Genomic DNA, 19694 nt, shown 5'->3' with positions numbered 1-19694 from the left:
TACAGTGTGCAGGCAACAACCAATTTATGTGCATTTGATGTGTGTTCGTACACAGCACTGAATCCGGAAGTGACCTGAAAATATCACCAAAATGTCTCTAAAAGGGCAGAACGGGGTCGGGGCGGAACGCTTTACGCAGGCCCCGCCGATGTGCCTGGGCATCTAGAGCATAACTCCCGTGCAAAGCAAGGATTGCCTATATCTATAGCTTCAATACGCTATGACTCTCCCTTACCATGAAAAGAAGCATCTGCTTACTCCGGCGTAGTTTATTTTTGTAGACATGCCAAGTGTGCCCAGTCCAATCTTCCATGATTTTGTCAAGCTGAAGTGTTACGGGTAATGCAGACTCCAGATAGTGACATCTCCTGGGGGTTGGTGGGGTGTGATTGTAAAGCAGCAAATTCAGCTTTGGTTTAGTTCTATTCAAGTGCATGGATGGTGACTTGAACGCTGCAGTTTGTTACTAATGTAATCATTATATGGAATGTGCCGAGTTTACTGGACACCAGTTGAAGGGTATGTGATGGTGCACAATGATGTCACTGTTACAGAGTGTTCTCTTTGTGTGCTAAATCCTTTTTATGCATTTACAGATACTGTTCTTGCTCTGTGCCTCAGTAACTTACAAGTACAGGGCCTACTCCAGGATGCAGTCAGCTTTATATATCACTGTTGAAGTGGCTGTTCTCTCCGTTTTACTTGCTTTATAATTTATGAACTGTCAAAAATGTCAAGGTAACAACAAGTAACTCGGAATTTTTGTAAGCAAGAGAGCACTTAGAAAATGATCACATAAGAGAGAAACCAGCTGTTTCTGTTTTGGTGCAGAGAGGACCATTCCAACATACATTTCCTCTATCTGCATTCTGAAGTGTTACAGTCTCAATAAAGCTGTACCACATAGCTTTTTGTCTCGCATATTTATTTATTTTTATCACCTAGCTGCAAGGTGAGCTGGTAAGATTAGAGCAATAAGGGCTGCAGGCAATAAGAGTAGTTATAGTGCTAATAAATAACATTGGTATATCCACCGATACATCCACAGCTAAAACATTAATGTGGCCTCATTCTGCTCTTAATTTAGTATGGTATCACTAAAATCTCTGTGTTATCTTACCTTATTAAACTTGTTTATTCTCAAGAAAGCCAGTAATGATGGATGTAAGATAAATTTATCTAATTCAGTAGTTTCATTGTGAAAGCACAGTTTAAAGGGCCGTTCAGGAATTTAAATCTTTTTAGGACAACCATGAATCATACTAAAACTAGCTTTTGCCCTACGTTTCTGCATTTTTCACTGAGGAAATTAAAAGGGAGTCTCAAACAAAAAGTCTGATATCAAATTGTAAGAAAAATTATATATGGTGAAATGGGTTTTTTCCATTGTTGTTACTTTGCTGGGTTACAGTTTGGCCATAGCAGAAAGGTTATGTTAAGAGAAGCGTCATTGATTATGTAATTTTTGCAGGTGCAGGTGCTGCATTACATATTCAATACCAACATTGGGAGAAAGGTGTAAATTTGTTATATAAAATACTTGAAAACCTCAAAGTGGGCTTTTGTTGCTGCAATAAAACTGCTTAGACCAACTCCCTCCAGTTCTTCAGTTCTGCTAGACAGAACATATATTAAATACTTTGGTTGATAATTTCCTTTCTGGTTAGATTCAAGAGCATGTAGAATTCTTGCTCTGATAAAATTGTCACGTTTTCTTAGAGCTGTGCCAGTTTGTCATGCTTGTGTACAACCAGTTGCACAGAGCTTGAGAATTCATTAGCAGGGATTCTAATGACCTTTCCGCTTAAGTCAGTCACTTTTGGGGAACTGGACTAGAGCAGTAGGAATGTCTTGTTGCAAATAAGTAGTGAAGAATCGTGTGATTCATTCTAAAACATTGGGTTGAGGTTTTTTGGTTTTTTTGTAAATGGAAAGAAAAATATAGTTAAGACCATAATTTTGTCCACCTACACAATAAAGCAAGTGAAAAGGAAATTGTTTTACTTGCATGCTAATGACCTTTTTCATGTCACATGACTACAATATAACAAATCGTGACTCTTACAGAGTGATTTAGATAAGAGGTATGTGTGTTCTTGAATACATAGTGCTGACAGTTTTTAAATAGCAGCTAACTTTAAATTATTCCCTCTCCCTATTTTCACACACAGAAATATGAAGGTCTTGTAAATCATTTGATATTGTTGACCTTTATATAAAGACAGCAGACTGTGATCAGTAAGCAAGATAAATTTCAGTTGCAGCTAATTTAGCCAGAATTAGTCTCATGTAGGTTTATAAACTCTGCTTTATTTAGCCTTTTTTATCGTCAAGAAGAGAATTGCTCAAGCTTCACATTTCAAGCTAAGAGAAACACACACACAGCTTGGGTTGTTTTGTTTTGTGTTAAGTCAGATGGGGAAGCAAAGGGTTATATCTAATTGTATTTCTTTGCTGACAGAAGACTTTTTGATTCAGTGGAGACTTCTGTGTGTTAAAAGGTGAGAGGAAAGTGATTTTCACAAACTCCTGCTTTCTCCTACAGTCCCTTGAGTGTGTGCACGTTGCTGCAGAGGGAAGGAAGAATATGTGAAAATGCTCTCCCCTCTCTTTTCGCTAATGGAAGCCTGTGCTGAATCAAAGAGTTTTTCATCAGTGAAGGGACACTATTAGATGCAGGGTTGTATAAGCCCACAATGTGTCATTGTCTTTTCACACAGAAGGATCAAGAGCAGGAACTCTACAAAGAGCAGGTAATAGTTCTACTAAGGCCCTCCACAGTCACTCAGTACAAGTAGTAGAGTTGTGTAGCCACTTGTGTAGTGCTGATTGAGTCTGCCTCCTCATTCTAACACACGGTGCCAGATTCTCAGGAGTTTGAGGCTCATTCCTTGTGCAGTGGGTCAGTAGAAAAGGTGAAAAAAGATGTACCCGTTTAGTGTCCCTAATCATAAGTGCATTACTTTGTGCAGGTTTGCTCCTTTTGTACTATATAATTTGCTTTTTACTATAATAATGTTCTTAGTGGATGTTTCAACTTCCACAATTCATAGAAGCATAGATTTGTAGAAGGGACCCTGAGGATCATCTAGTCCATCCCCCTGCAATGCAGGGCTATGCGCTGTCCCATACGGGAATTGAACCTGAAACCCTGGCATTATCAGCACCATGCTCTAACCAGCTGAACTATCCAGCCTCAATTCCAAAAGGGATATTTTCTGACTACTATCAATATTTATGAAAAATAAATTTAATATAGCTAGAAATTACAGCTCTGATTAAGAAATTCCTCTGCTCTTGTTATTAGCCAGCTGCTTTAACTTTTCCTACTCACTTCTCTGACTATCTGCCTTCCAAATGATCCAATTGCAGCCTACCTTCATGATTTGCATTTTGTGAAGATGGCAAGATCGCTAATTTTCAGTTACAATAAAACCTTTGTCTTGTATTCTGTTTATAAAATGGGGGAAACAGTATCAGTCAATAATTATGCAAGGATGAACGTTCAATAAACACAGTGAAGGTTTTTTTTAAAAAATATTCATTTAGTAAATTTATATTCTGCCCTTCCTCCCATGGGAGCCCTGGACAGCAACCACCAAAGTAATAAAACAATTAAAAATGAAGTAAAAACATTTAAAAGTATTTTTTTAATAAAAAAAACTTCTAAAAACATGTTAAATTGTCATCGTTGTGCTATAGCAGTAGGAGAATACAAAATTCAACTATAGATTCATGAATGGACTTGACAAAGAGAGTAGTAGGGTGATATCTTCCCTGCACAATGTGCTAGGACTTTGGCTCACATCACCAGAGCAGTTTATGCAGACATTAGATCTTTATTATTCATATGTATATACTTACTCCCTCTCAATTTTTAGAATAGAAATAATGGTATTTTAGCTATTGCTGTTGAATCATTACTTAATAGGATGTGCTGCTTTCTATGGAAAACGGCTGCCAGGTTTTGTTTGCTAGCAGCTGGACATAATATGAGCATTCACCAATGAAGAGCACCCTATGTACACTTGCTTACATGTAGTTTTACTTTCATTTTGTATAGCTTTTCTCATTTTTGTATAAAGGGAACAGACTACCCTAGAGGACGGCGAAATTCCTTGGTTGCAGTATCATGAAGAAATTGAAAGCAGCAGCGATGAGGAAAATGACCAAGTGAGCCATTTTGTGCATCCTGGCTTTTTCATGTTGGATGGAAACAACAATCTGGAAGATGATTCCAGTATGAGTGAAGATCTAGACGTGGAATGGAGGTATTTTACTATGTGCTGATGCTTATTTGAGACATTCGCCACTCACATGTTGCCTGCATTAAAATCAACTGAGAAATGGCATAGTAAGCGTTCCGTGCTGCTGTAACAGGTTAACTTAACTACTGAAATGTATTATGAACATTGGGTCTCAGCATCTGGTGGGTCTCTGAATCAAATTCAACATAGAGAGAGGTTCTGCTAGCTCCCCAATTGCTATCTAGCACTGCGATTTCCCTCCTTCCTCTGTGCAAATTAAAATGTGTGGGGTTGAGGGAGGGAGTTTGGAGAGTTGCATGATGAAGGGAGGGGAGGGTCAGTGGCGTAGCGTGGGTTGTCAGCACCCGGGGCAAGGCAAGTAATTTGCGCCCCCTAACCCGTGGATTTGCGCCCCCTAACCCGTGGATTTGCGCCCCCTAACCCATGGATTTGCCCTAACCCCAGATGTTGCGCCCGGTGCGGCCCGCCCCCCCTGCACCCCCCACGCTACGCCACTGGGGAGGGTTAATCCAAACTTAATTCTACTGTGTTTTATGCTCATTTAGTATGGGATGTAAAACTGGTCTGAGACCGTAATAAAATTTAGATATACAGTGGTGCCTCGCAAGATGAAATTAATCCGTTCCGCGAGTCTCTTCGTCTTGCGGTTTTTTCGTCTTGCAAAGCACGGCTATTAGCGGCTTAGCGGCTATTAACGGCTTAGCGGCTATTAATGGCTTAGCGGCTTAGCAGCTTTAAGAAAAAGGAAACAAACTCGCAAGAACTCGCAAGACGTTTCGTCTTGCGAAGCAAGCCCATAGGGAAAATCGTCTAGCGAAGCGACGCAAAAACCGAAAAACCCTTTCGTCTTGCGCGTTTTTCGTTTTGCGAGGCATTCGTCTTGCGGGGCACCACTGTATATAATGAGGCAAGTCATGCTTATACACTGTATGTCCATGTCAAAAAGGAAGGCCTGTTAGCATGTTGGGCAATTGCTAAGGATTGACCTCGCATGCCACCTGTTTCCTTGGCATACATGGGGGACTTACTGGCAAGGCCAATTGTGAAAAGGGGGAATATTTGGTCTGCCACTCACTAACGGATTACCATAGTAAAAATCCTGTAGCTGCAGATATTTTTGTTTCAGGTAGGTAGTCATGTTGGTCTGATGCAGTCGGGGGGGGGGGATTAAAAGTTGTCCAGTAGCACCTTAGAGACCAACTCTGAAGTGTGCATGCTTATGCACACAAAAGCTTATACCCAGAACAAACTTAGTTGGTCTCTAAGGTGCTACTGGACAATTTTTAATTTTTTTAAAAAAGATATTTTTGTATTTACTTTCTGCATGACTGCTCAGCTCTAGTTCCCACCTAAGTGTTCATTAGCACAACTTAAAAGAAAAATCCAAGAAAAACCTCTTAAAGCTCAGCCCTGGAGACTGCATTTTCACTTATTCCTCCCAGAGGAACTATAGTCACCCTAAAAGAGCCAACACTTTTGGACTCAAAGAAAAGAAATTTCGGCTATTAAGGTACCGTATTGAAAGTACTGCTAATCAGGTTGATTTTGTGTTGCATGCATCTTCTGAGATCACCAGGCCAAGCCTGTTGAATGGTTGTATATCTTGGCGGTGGCAGCAGCAGCAGCAGGTTTCTTTGTGTGGCTCGTTTTTTAGACTGAGAACTTACTATCTGAAGTTCTGGAACATGAGAAGCACATGTATGCAGCCCCTTGTAACAGCCTAATTTTTTGAGGGGCGGGGGGGGGGGGAATATGGTATCTAATTGCAATTGAGAACATAAATCCTGCTTTTCCCCTAGGCTGCTTGATGAATTTGGTGATGGCTTGGGTGTTGCTCAAGCCATTTCGTATGTGGATCCCCAGTTCCTTACATATATGGCCCTGGAAGAACGACTGGCACAGGCCATGGAGGTAATTCAATACTTTTCTAAGTTTTCATTTTAGCTCAGCTACATTTGTATTAGCGCGAACATCCACTGTGGATTAGGCTTTTTCATATTTATCGCATCTGTGAGGAAGCCCACAAGAAGCACCTGAGTGCAGTAGCACTGTCCCCACAGTGACTCCAAGCAATTGGTATTCCTAGGCACAGTGGCGGCCGAACATAGTTTTTTGAACATTGGAGGGGCCCAGCCCCTACCCCCCAAAAATGGGGGGGGGGCAAAAAGGCTCAGCCCTCAGGAGGTGGGCTGCAAATGGTGTAAGGAATTGAGGAAAGGGAGTATAAAGATAACTGCATAAGCTTTATTCTGCCCTTCGATTTTGCTCTGATTAAAACAGGATTTTGCTGTTCAACGTGTGCTATATGAGCATTGAGCGTACTGCATTGTCTTAAATGCAATGTTAAAACATTGGCAATATTTCTATTTATAATGTATATGTTGCTGGATGGATGTCTCAGTTATTTCACTTTTGTTCATTCATCCTTGTAGCATGGGAATGTGTTTATATACTCCCCCTGGTTTAAGTCAAGGGACTCAGCTAGGTTGGTAAAGAAAAAGCGTTTTATATGTGTTGTATATGCGATATAACACTTTGGCACCAGATGGTGCCGTGGAGTCCTGTCTTTCCCTACTGGATTTCCCTGTATGAGTTTACGATGTGTTTAACTGAATCACTTCTTTGACGTGTCTAGATCCAGCCAAGGTTTTTTTTTTTAAAAAAAAAATATATATTGTATAGCATCTTACACATGGCTGCCATTAGTCTCCCATTTAAGGGACTGGCCACCTCCCCCAGGTTCAGCAGTACTGTGACATCTGATCCAAACCACTCATTGGTTTCTGCTTTAAGTCAAGTTTTTGTTTGTTTGTATGTTTTTAAAGCCAAGCTGGTCCAAGCTGTTTGTTATTGCTACTTTGGAAAGAGGTGTAGTTCTTCTATAGAGCATAGAGAAGGGCAAGGGCTCTCCCTGATTTAGGAGCTGGAAAGGAAGGTGAAAGATTTCCATGCAGTTGCATTGTGCTTTGCAAGCATTCGGGACACCTCTGGAGGTCAGCATCATGTCACAAGGTCCCTGCCTCACCTGTTGTAGGGGAAGGGGAAGGGTTGGTGGCCTTGGGGTGGAGTGTAGATAAAGTAGTGTGGCTCATCCTTTAATATTACCAAAGTATTATCAGAGTATACAGAGATAGCCCTTGGTATCAAATTTTTGGCACCTGCTCTTCAGTATAACAGTTTCTCTAGTTTGTTCTGTATTTAAGTTCAGTATTATGTAGGAGATCAGTTTCAGGCTTTCGGATGTGGGTAAATTCAGCTATTTCCTAAGTTAGTTTTTGAAATAACTACATATTATTGGGATAAGTACCGAAACAGGCCATATGATCACAAGTAATTTAGATCCAAGTTTAGAGATCATGGAGGTCATTGAACACTTGGAATCTTAACGTAATGAGAAATATGATAAACCTCTGCTTTTTAGTGAACAAGGAAGGTTGAAAAGTCCTCCTCCCAAAACTAAACCCAGTTCTATTTATTTGGGCTAACAATATTTCAGCCACCTGTTGTAACAATTGTGAACCTGATAGTTTCTTGGATCTTTTCCATTATAGCCAGGGAAAGTATTTTGGATATGTTTGAACTAGAGAATTCTGTCACAACCCCTTGAACAGCATAGGGAGCATATAATACATACAATTGTAATGCATATAATACTAATCTGTAATATAGTCACATGTTTCCTGGATTTCCTGCAATTAGGTCTGCATGCTCTGCTATTAATGCCACTTTATTGACATTTTTGTCAGTTGCCTTTTGGATTCTCTCAGTAAAATTAAATTAGGAATTGCCTGAGTTGTATGTTGTTGCGTTATTAAAATAGCAGTGTTTAGTGGTCTAAATGAATAATGCAGATTGAGGTTTTCAAAAATGTAGATTCAGAATTTGGACATGTGGTCAACTACTGGAGAAATGAAATGGTAGAGGGCAGAGCAAAGAGCATCAAGGTTGCATATGGACCAGTCCTGAGCTTTTTGGCTCAGGTCTGCTGAATATTCAAATAAATAAATCATTGTGCCTGTCACTGCTGAAATTATCCTGTACATCCTTCCCCCCCCTGCTTTTTCCCCCTTTTCTTCTCCTGCCCCAAGATGCTAGATAGTTCTGTGCTTTCCCTGTTGAGTTCATGAATAAACGGAAAACACATTTTTCTGGCTAATGTCTGAAGTGGGGGGGAAAGCACTTTGACATCTGAATGCATAATTGGAAAAGCTGTCGAGATGTAGGTTTTCCATTTAGTAAAATGGGATGAACTTCAGTCAGTTATATATAATACTGGCTAGGAGAAAACTAATTTCTTGGAGTTAAGACCTTCAGTTTCTACCAACTTTTTGAAGCATAACTTACGTTGAGGGATGAGAGACAGCCACACCCGTAGATTACAGAAAATATTTATTTATGGATTTGAACTTTGTCTCTAATACTAACCACTGTACCACACCAGCTTTCCTAAACATCAGGGCACCAGTAAGCTCAGGGAAGCATGACAAGTCCCTTGTTGGTGTTGCTACCAGCATGCTACCTGGGACAGGCTTATTGGTAGCATTGGTAGCAAGAACTTGGCAGCAGTTGTGGTGGACCCTGGCAGTTGCCCTAAGGTATCACATGCTGGTACTCATTTCCTTAGACATTTTTGATACTTTCTTTCGTAGAATAATGGCAAACTTTTTTTTGTTTACACATACAATCTTTATTACATGTTGAGGGACCGCAGAAATCAACAATAGTTTTAAATAAATATACTTAATATTCTTTAAAAAGACGATAGTGATATTTTAATATGTAATTGTTATTACAGTATCATAAATGAAAGTTGCGTTCCCAACTTCAGTTGAATAAATTATACATTTCAAAGTACATGTCAGCAACTTTTTACACAGAAAAAAAGAGAGTTTGCGTGCCTATGTATGTGTGTGAGTAGTATATGCATGTGTTCTGTCTTGCTTTGGTCTCACAGGATTTCATTGTGTATAAAAATAAGTTGTGTCATTCCTTATTAATAAATGAGTTCTCCATTTTATTTGATTTAAAAACAAGCCATTTGTCCTTTTACCAAAGACTTCTGTGTATTTCTTTCAATGTCTTATTTCATATCCTATAAAAAGAGAAAAGTTTGTGATTCTAACAACTCTTTTTAGAAGATAGTTCAGTTTCTTGAACTTTGTTCTAAGAGGGAAATTCAGAACTGACTTTGAGCATTGTGTTATCAACATTTAGGTGGATTCCTTTAAAACTCTGTACTCTTGAGTAGCTTGGAGAAGTTGTTTTCCAGTGGCAAAAATATACTAGTCAACACTACTCTGTTTCAGTTGAATGTTTTATTCCTTTGTCAATATATTTATTTCAACACCTTTAAACAAAGATTCCTTTTCTATGTGCTGCATTTAAATAACATGCTTAGTATTTCTTTATCAGAGAAGAGCTGTGTAAGAATTTAACATTATAGCTAAAATAACTGCACCAGAAACAGCCATTAGTTTACATAGGAACTGAAATTTTTTGCAATTTCACTCCTTAGCTACTTTAGTTTGGGGTACACGTTTTTTAAAAATGCTTTACTCCTCTTCATCACTAAACTACCGTATTTTTCGCTCCATAAGGCGCATCTAGTTTTTAGAGGGGGGATTCAAGAAAAAAAATATTATTTAAAGGGAGTGCTGAGCAGAGCTTGTATGCATCCCAGGCTCTGCTCAGCGCTCCCTTTCACAAGCTGTGTGGAGTGTGTGTGTGGCTCTTGGGGGCTTTTTCCCGAGGAGGGAGAAGGGCAGCCCATCACTGACGGGGAAAAGCCAGGGATAGCCGCGTGAAGCCTCCGCAGGGCAGCGGGATGAAGGCTCCCTGCTGCCCTGCGGAGGCTTTGCGCCCCTAAGGCAGAAGCTAAAACAGCTAGAGGGAGCGCTGCGCAGCACTCTCTCTAGCTGTTCTGGCTTCTGGGGTAGCCCGCGAAGCCTCCGCAGGGCAGCGGGGAGCCTTCATCCCGCTGCCCTGCGGAGGCTTCGCGCGGCTACCCCAGAGCTGCTCAGGAGCTTGTCGGGGCTGGCGGAGGAAGCCCGAGTTTCCCCCTCCAGCCCCAAAGAGAAGCGGACAGGCTGCACACAGCCTGTCCGCTTCTCCCAGAGCTTGCTGGAGGGGAAAGCCCGGGCTTCCCCCGTCAGCCCCGACAAGCTCTGGGAGTATTCCCCACCTCCCGCCAAAGCCCACAGATGCCGCGCACCCTTTAAGGAGCGCGCAGCTCCTGCAGGGTTTTCTACAAGGAGGGAGAAGGGACTGACGCTGCCAGTCAGTCCCTTCTCCCTCCTCGGGGAAAAGCCCCCAAGAGCGGCACGCTCTTTAAAGGATGCGCGGCTCCTGCGGGCTTTTTATCCAAGGTGCGGGGTGGGGGAATGTGAATCTATTCAAATAACAAGCATGTTCATATAAATGACTTACCAGTGTCCACAGGTACTTGTAATTTCTGATTGCCTCCATTCCATCTATGTAGATGATGTACTTAATATGGCAGAGCGCCAGCATTTTTATTTTCTATTTTCTTCTGATTCAGTGAGTCATTGCCTTCCTGTAAGATTCAGTGACCTTTCCAAGAACATTACAGTGCACAAGAGCCTTTGCATGTAAGATTTGGAGTCGCAGGTAGTCTAATTTCCTGGAAAAGGCACAATGTAAAATGTTGATGCCATACCATAATTGGTACTTGTCATTTTGTGGCAGTTTTGGCTGTGGATTTATTTATTTACTTATATTTATTTAGCTTCTTTGAATACTTTTGAATACTTCTGGTATTGGGTGTATTCTACCCTCATCAACAGAACTTTTATCTAAGTTAAATATAGTTCTGGTGCCCTGCTGATGTGTTTTATGTTGAAAGTGTGTGATGCATGTCCTATACCAGGAGATCACAAACTTCATTCAGATAGTCTGTGGCAAATATATGAATTTGTGGTTGAAGATGGGAGACGTCACATCCATCACACTGAATATTTGTATTGATTTGAATTGTGCATTTATTCATTCATTTCATTTCATTTCATTTTATTGCATTATGATTTGAATTCTGTGGAATTACGGTTGCTACAATGGACAGGAAAATGATTTAAGTGGTCTGTCAAGAACTTCAGCAATTTTCAAGTGGTCCATAGGGGAAAAAGTAGGGAACCACTGACTTAAACTAAATACTGAAATTGTGTTGCAAAGCAGTTATAAAGAGAAAAGTAAGCAAATGTTTATTATAACTTAACATTGAATTGTTTTATTCCTTCTTTAAGATGGCAGCCTTACTGCAAAGATTATTTCCTTCATTCTTTAACTCTTTTAGATGTTTAGAAGATTAATCTTCCAAATCATTGAAGTAACTTTGTCATCATGCTTATGTAGTTAAACTTAATCTTTTAGATTTGTTTGTGTGTTATGTTTCCCATCATTCTAGGTTTGTTAATAAGTGTGGCATCTCCAAGCAGCTGGATCTGCATTTTTTACTGTTTGCAATACATTATTCTCATTATGAATAATCTTTCTGTGTTGGCTTGCTAGTGGAAAGGCTGGGGGAGAACATCCCCTGTAGGTCAAGGTGGAAGGTCACAACATCTCATTACATGTTTTGCGCCTTCTTTGAAAACAGTGGAATTTTGTGCAGGGAAGTTGGAGTTAGGAAAGATAAACATGAAATCAGAGGAAATATAACAGACAGGCTCTTCTCTAAGGTTAAATTAGAATAGTTCATAATTTTCTCATATTTTGACAACCTTTTCAATTTTGAAAATTCAGAACTCTGCTACAAGCAGAGGCAGCTGCTAATAATAATAATTAATAGTAAGAAAAGTAGGTAGAGAATGATGTTACTGAGAAATATTTGTATTGCCTGGTGGATTAATGGTATGAAGTTCTATCAGATATTTGCACAACTACAAGCAGAATAGTAGTTTTGCTACAACAGCAGAATTTGTCTCAATTACTTGTTATCTTCTAGGACACAATTGTCAGCTGCCCTAGGTTTCAGAAACACTTGTGATTCACGACACTTGTGCACCAAACTCGGTGATACCCATTCAATAATGCAAAAGGGGGGGGGGAGAGATCAATAACAGCCATAGAAACACCCAAAAGCAAAAAGGCAGATGCACAAATGAATGTGGTTGCAAATGTGTTTTGCGGAAAATTTTCATCAAGAGAAGTGTTTAAAGCTTCTTAAAACCTGTATCAAGCAGTTTTTAGTACAGCTTACCTTAAGTGGCCAACAGGTTTATGAAAGCACAACATAGGTCCATTGCTGCAGTTGTTACTCTTCCTGAGAACAAATGACCAAACCATGTTTGGCACAAATCTGAATATTAGAGTTGTATGCTTAACATAATACTAGTGGTGTTGGCTCCAAAAGCTTGTTTGGTTAGCCTTTAACTCACTAAGAAGCTGTGGGCAACTCACTATCCTCTCAGCCCCATATCTACAATATAAAGAGCTTGGCCTACCCTACATAGCTGTTGTGGGGCGTGCAGAAGACATGTATGTGGAACATTTTGAGCACTCAAAATGCACAATATAAATTCAAAGTACTATTTGTTTTGATTTCCTGAGTAAGTGAACATATTTTCTCTCAGACTTTCTAACAGTTTCCCTTTTAAAATATATTAAGTTAAAACAACAGCAAGTAGTCTAATGGAATAAATATTAATGTATTAAAAGAATACATAGATTTAGATATTCCTATGATGTATTTTTTATTGAAGAACTGCAAAGTTCTTTGTAAATGATGAATAATAATGCCATTCTGGTATTTTTCTGGGGAAGTAATGTAAATTTATGGACCTTTTCACTAAGCGCTGTGATGCAGTGTTGAAGGTGAAATTTGGCATCTGTTCACCAAAACTTCCATGCATAATCAATCAGAACTTAATTGGAAATATGGATGTAGTCTAAGCAGTTAGACCCCAGAGCAAAAATGTACTGCATTCTTGTGGTTACGGAAAGGGGTTTTGGTTATCTTGGCCACATACCCAATGAAGTTTACATACGAAATCTTGTTTTAATAATAATAGCCCTTGTGTGGGTGAGTTTCTCAATTTTTAGACAATATCTTGATGTAATATTGAACAAAGGCATCTTCAAAGTATATGGCGCCACAGGCAAGTTCCTAATTCTGCAGCCCAATCGAACCACCTGATCACCTATCTGCAGCTCATTCTGTATGTACAAACCAGCACATGGCATCTGGTTTCCATTTTCCTAAGAGATTATACTGCATGTAACCGCTGCTTCCCCCCTGAGCACCATGGACAGTCAGTTTTGGGGAGAAGGACAGCATAGCAAAGTTGTGGCAAAGGAAGCTGTAGCTGCCTAGGGCAAGGCACAAAGAGGGAAGTGTATGTTTTATAAGCATGACTTAATAACCTGCTCCATAGCAGCATTAAACTATGCAAACCACTGTTGTAACTGAAAATTGAACTGGTAACAACTGTGATTGGTTGAAATGAGAGACTAATCCATGATAGCGCCATGCTGTTACTAAGGCAATCAAACTTGGACCGCTCTCCCCTGCTGAAGTAAAAGATGACAGATGGTTCATCCACTTTAGTAATATAGATTCATGTTCATTAAGGAGTAAATTTTATTCTTTAATTAATTCTCAGAGATTAATATTTACAACCAGATCTCTCATACGTATTATATCAATTTAGCATTTCTGAGGGGAAATGTAGAAGCATGCCAATTTGTACCCATCCTTTTCTACAGTTGTTGAGCTTCATGCAGCCCTTTTAAATGGATTTTTTTAAAGGAATAAATTATATCTGTCTTATGCATAACAGAAATGGCTTCTTATGCATCTTTTTAGACCGCTCTGGCACATTTAGAGTCCCTCGCAATTGATGTTGAGCAGGCCCATCCACCAGCTAGTAAGGAGAGCATAGACTGTCTGCCACAGATTATTATAACAGAAGATCACAATGGTAAGCATAAATGAGACAACTCCAGTCAAATTGTGATTAAAATAATGGCGGCCTGTGGGTTTTTTCTTTTGCAAGCTTTAGCATGGCAGTATCTGACCCGCAATTAGAACTAGAGGCCAGTTTCAAAAGCTTTATGCTTAGAAGGCTTATATTTCTAATTGTGCCACCTTAATCTTTGAGATCTCCTAGGTTTTGAAAGTGCAGGGCTGATATGTACTTTGTTTCCCTAAGCTGTAGGTCAGGAGCAGTGCTGTGCTATCTGCTGCAGCGAGTATATCAAAGAAGAAATTGTAACAGAACTTCCATGTCATCACTTCTTTCATAAGCCCTGCATAACACTTTGGTTGCAAAAGGTGTGTATTTGCTTTGAAATGTAACAAATTCCTTTAAAATTCGCAATTTCTGTGAAACATTGACTACACTCGGTGGACATGGCTTTTTTCCTACTTGCTTTCAGTTGTACTTTGTGAAGATGCCAAACAAACATACAGTCATAATAATGCTCTTTTTTGAAATTAGATTTAAATGTATAACTACAAGTGCATTGTTTTATCCAGTCTATTTACATGAATATGTTCAGTGCCATGTTAATTATTTTTTAAATGCTTCATTGACTAGAGATCCAATTGTTCTTGTGTTTAAAGGCAGAAAAGCTCTGCTGGTGGTGATTGTCATACTTCAACTTAGTATTGAAAGAATATAAAGATTAGTTCAATTCGATACTAGGCATTTGTTTTCAGTAGCTGAACTGAACCTAAGTAACAGTCCTTCCACACGCAAGTTCACTCCTGGTTAGCTTTCTTTCAGCAGCCTAATTAAGGTGGGAAAGTAGGGTGCGGGTGTGGGTGTGTTTGCTATTGTTAAACAGTTGGGAATCAGCAGTCCTTGCTGGTCTACAGCAAGTTACTCAGAGACCTACGAGTAGATCCCAGACTATCACCCCCAAAGTTTTTGGAATATTTGCAAATTTCACAGCTTTACTACAAAGTTTGATTACAGTGAAACACAAGTTAGCAATATTGTTTTAGTAATGTTTTAGGCCTTTTATATTGGAAAATTTGACTACATTCTATTTGTGGTTTGACCCTAACAAATTCCTGAGATTTCAACATTTGCTGGGGCAACAAGTGTTAACTTAACCTGCCCTCATCAAGACACTAGTCCAGGGGGAGGGGAGGGTAGTGAGTGCAAAATTAGGCAAAATTCATTTCAGAAAGCTAAATTCAATTTCACATAGTAGTGAACTTTAAACAAAAAAATCTAATCTAGTGATAAGAACCTTCTTAAAATATTGAACACAAGTAATACCACATTTCATCATTTTGTGTTCGATGTTTCACTACCTCTACTAAAGGCAGTCTCCCAATTTGCTTATTCCAGAGAAATCTCTCTGAAATTGGCATGACACCTAAGAAGCAGGTACGCAAAGACTGTGGTCTTAGGTTAGTAAACAGGCTGCTTCACTCACTCATGGTTCACACCCGCAAATCTACGTTTATTTGAGGTGTTGCATTTTGGCATTCTTGCGTACCTGGAATTCTTGTAGCTGCCTTGCAACTGATCGATGGCCTTTTGTTTCATCTAGTCCGGAACGTGTCCTGTATGCCGCCATGTGCTTGCGCCTGTGCTTCCAGAGACATCTATTCCCACAGTTACCTTCCTGCCTGATCATGATTCTACTCCTTCAGTCCACAGTACATCAGGAACACAATAAAACGAACATCTGAAAAGAGAGTTTGAACCATCAAATTTTACTGTAAATTCCTCCTGTTTAATTACAATGTGAAATTGGTTTATATGTAAGTATATATATATAAATATAAATATATATTAAAAACACTTTAAAGTATACTAGTTTAGAAAGAGAATGTATGACCTTTCTAAATGGTTTAGAAACCATTTAGAGCTAGAATTATCAGACTAAAAGGAGTAAAAGCTTGCACTAGTTTTCCTCAGTAAAACATGTCGCTGTTAACTAATGTCTAATGCTTATATTAAATTTGTCTTAAGGAATGATCATTATTAATGTGGCACTTGTGTTCAAGGTAATGCAACTGCAGTGCAGTTGGAGCTTACAGATGTTATGCATATAACCTGTTTTACATTATATTATAATTGAGGCTTGGGTTGTTTCTTTTTGTTGAAAAATAGTGCCACTTGATTACTTTGTACATAGCTCTTTCATATTTGCATCAAATGTGAAGACGTTCTGTGATCACAGCAGTAGTATACTTTGGTTTCACTGGAAATAAAAAAGGATAATAACTCAACTTCCCTGTGATTTCATAATAGCTTGTGAGCGTTTCTCTAACCAGTACCCAGAACTGATAGTTGGGCAGCTTTATGGAGTTCATAATCCGACACAATTTGACATGCCTGTGGTAGAAACTGAGGGCACATCATCCAGACTATAGAAAACCTGTGGGAGGTGGGTGCAATCAGCTGTTGGAATTTAGACAGGCAAATTTTAATGGGCAGGTTGCGAGGTTATAAAGGGGTCATACTGCCTGCAAAGCTACTGAAATACAATGGAAAGAACTCGGATCCTTGTCAGTAGGACACCTAAGGTTACCTTACAGTACAATGCATTGGTCTTCAAAAAATTCTGCTGACTTCATTATTAATATTTTTATTATTTTAAAATTGTGTATGCACTAGGGTGAGCTGCTGGGTTACACACTATCCACTCACTAACTGTTCTCTTTATACATTGTACAATACATCCAAAACCCATGATATTGATGGCTGGGGAAATTATGCAAGTCTCCAACACTGAAGTGTTTGCAGATGTATTATTTTACTGTAAAAGACTGTGAAACAGATGCATCCCGCGGTTCTTCTACCCAGCTCTTATTTAATTTACCATGATATGAAAAAAAATTTGCGCTTATACATGAATGATCTGTTAACAGCTACATTTTTTTTTAACAGTTGTCAGAGTATATTCTTCACTTGTCCTGTAAGAATAGATTCTGCAGCAGTGCTTTAGCACTGTAAGAAATAGCAGTGATGGGGGGAGGGAATAATTCCACACTTCACCCACAAAGAATGTCAGCTCACAGTTTCTAGAACAGAAGGGAAATAACAGCTGGACTCTGTTTGGAAAGGGTGTAGGACTAATTATTTAAGCTCCCATAGTATCCTTGCACTGTTGCTCTCTTCCTCTCCCCCACACCACACCGCTGAAGCTGTATGCAACCTAGACAGTTTGTCAGGTTTAAAGAACAGGAAATTATGTTCTCAAGTCACCTAGCAATAGACATGCTTTCATTCCTCCCTTCTACAAAACTAGGTAAAAATGCCTGGGCTGAGACTTTGGCAAGAAGAAACATCATTATCACTCTGGTACATGAGGGAAATGCCCATTTTCCCCAGGGTGGATTGTCCCCCACCCCAATGATCTAAATCAATCTGCCTTGGCAAACAGAGCATTCCTCTCCGTTACCATCATTATAAAGAATGCTTTTGCTGCCCAAAAGTCCAATTTAAATAACATCTTAAATCAAATTTTTCATGCTGAAATACATGTTTCCTGAAAAAGATGCATACTTTAAGAAACCAGAGGCCTTCTTCCTTGGAATATTAGGTTTTGAACTGCCCAAGAAAGATGTAAAGGTATTTTTGTATGCAACAACTGCTGCTCGAATTTTAATAGCCAAAAAGTGGAAAACACAAGAATTACCAACTGTGGAAGAATGGCAGCTAGCTGATCTCACTGGGAGAATCCGTGACCAGAAAGAAGAGGAATACCAAGAAGATTGGAAGAAATTTAAAGACTATTTGAATAAATATTGTAATATTAAAGATTAGAAGTTACTTGAAAGTACTAAATAGGCCTAGGTTTAAGTTAGGATTTAAATAAATAAATGAGATATAGAATGTTAAGAAATTCGATTATAATCGGAAGATTGTTTTCTGAATAATGATATTGGAAAACTGCTACATTTAGTTACAAGGAAATGCAGATGGAAGAGATTAGAGGAAGTCAAGCAATATGTTTATGAGGTTGGAAGTTTAATTAATTAATTAATTTTAATTGTCTATGTGTTTGTGGTTATATATTTTGTTACTATTCGTTATATTTGTTTTATTTCTTTTTTCTCTTTTATTTTTGTTTTATAGTATGTGTTGTATTTGTATGAAACATAATAAATATTATTTGGGGGGGGGAGAGATGCATACTTTAATTGAAACTCTTTTGTACAACCTTGGAGCATGATCCAGAACTTTTGGCCATGCATCTCACAAAGGCTTCTGCACTGCAAAACTATATAGAGACGTGAGACTTTTTTCTGTGTAGCACTCTCAACCCGTGCAAGGATACACAAGAATGGGCCTTCTCTGTTAGTGGCTCTCCCCAGAGAGGTTTGACTGGCACCTTCATCATACATTTTTAGGCACCAGGCGAAAACGTTCCTCTTCAGCCAGGTCTTTGGCTAATTAATACTCTATAGCCTTTTAAATGTGTCTGTGGGGAGTTGGGTTTATTGTTTTGCTGTTTTGTTTTAATTATTTACTTGTTTTTATCCTATACTTTATTCTGTGAACCGCCCTGAGATCTTATGATGAAGGGTGGTATATAAATCTAATTATTATTATTATTATTATTATTATTATTATTAATAATAATAATAATAATACAGCAGAATATCACTGCAATCCTGGGCACATCTATTTGAAAGCAAGCCTCGTTGGAAAGCAAGGCAGCTAGTAAATGTCTACCTTGTTAAGTATATGAACCGCCCTGAGAGCTCTGGGTATAGGGCGGTATATAAATTCAATAAATAATAATAATAAATAATAAGTCATAACTATTGTTAAATGCAAAGCTAACAATAGAGAGCATAAAATAGGGGCGCAAGCTAAGATACTTTTTCTTTCATCCTGGTGAGATAAAGATGGCATTTCCTGGATTCTGTTCCCCAAGATGAATTTCTAGTCATACCATGCAATAGGTTCTAGGCCTGATTCCCAGCTACAAGCTAAATCAGAGCAAGTTTTTTGCCCAATCTAGGCCCATAGAGTGAACTTAAAACGCTTATTTCAAATATAACCCTTGCATGCCTCTTTACATTTCGGAAGGCAAGGAGATTTGAGTTAGACTTGAGGCCTGTTTCAGTGCAACTGTTTTCATTGCATCTTGTTAGCCACCTCTTCAAGATTAGTCCTGTGGGCAGGAATCCAAGATCCAGGGGTTCTTGTCAAACAATCTGTATGAATGACATATCCCATTACAATGATGTCGTGTATATATTTCAGTGAAATCTCCCAAGTGTTATGTCTCGGAGGCAAAATGTGGTCAGAAATGATCCAGTTAATCCATAAAGTGCTTTTAAATATCCATTTAGTTTTGGGCATGTGAAGAAATGAGTAAAAAAGCTAAACGAACAATGAGGTGTCTTGTTAATGGGACAAGTTTGCAAGAGCCTCTTCAGATCTTATGTACGGGGACAATTTGGTGGTGGTTTCTATGTCACTAGATACACAGCTG

At 39.0% G+C, this 19694-nt stretch overlaps 1 protein-coding gene across 8 annotated transcripts in view; it reads left to right on the top strand.

Moving 5' to 3' along the window:
- The window catches only part of PJA2 (praja ring finger ubiquitin ligase 2), a 39881-nt gene extending 23408 nt beyond the window's left edge, over positions 1 to 16473 (top strand). For all 8 annotated transcript variants that reach the window (XM_083576816.1, XM_083576810.1, XM_083576812.1 and 5 more), the window contains 5 exons: positions 4086 to 4271; positions 6068 to 6179; positions 14089 to 14203; positions 14435 to 14556; positions 15789 to 16473. In XM_083576816.1, the coding sequence (XP_083432942.1) occupies positions 4086 to 4271; positions 6068 to 6179; positions 14089 to 14203; positions 14435 to 14556; positions 15789 to 15917 (664 nt within the window). In that variant the 3' untranslated portion in view covers positions 15918 to 16473. The remainder of the gene's footprint in view (positions 1 to 4085; positions 4272 to 6067; positions 6180 to 14088; positions 14204 to 14434; positions 14557 to 15788) is intronic.
- Positions 16474 to 19694: the final 3221 nt, after the last annotated feature.

The sequence above is a fragment of the Podarcis filfolensis genome, assembly GCF_964270895.1.
Source record: "Podarcis filfolensis genome assembly, chromosome: 11".
NCBI lineage: Eukaryota > Metazoa > Chordata > Lepidosauria > Squamata > Lacertidae > Podarcis > Podarcis filfolensis.
This window is presented reverse-complemented; position numbering and strand designations above follow the sequence as displayed.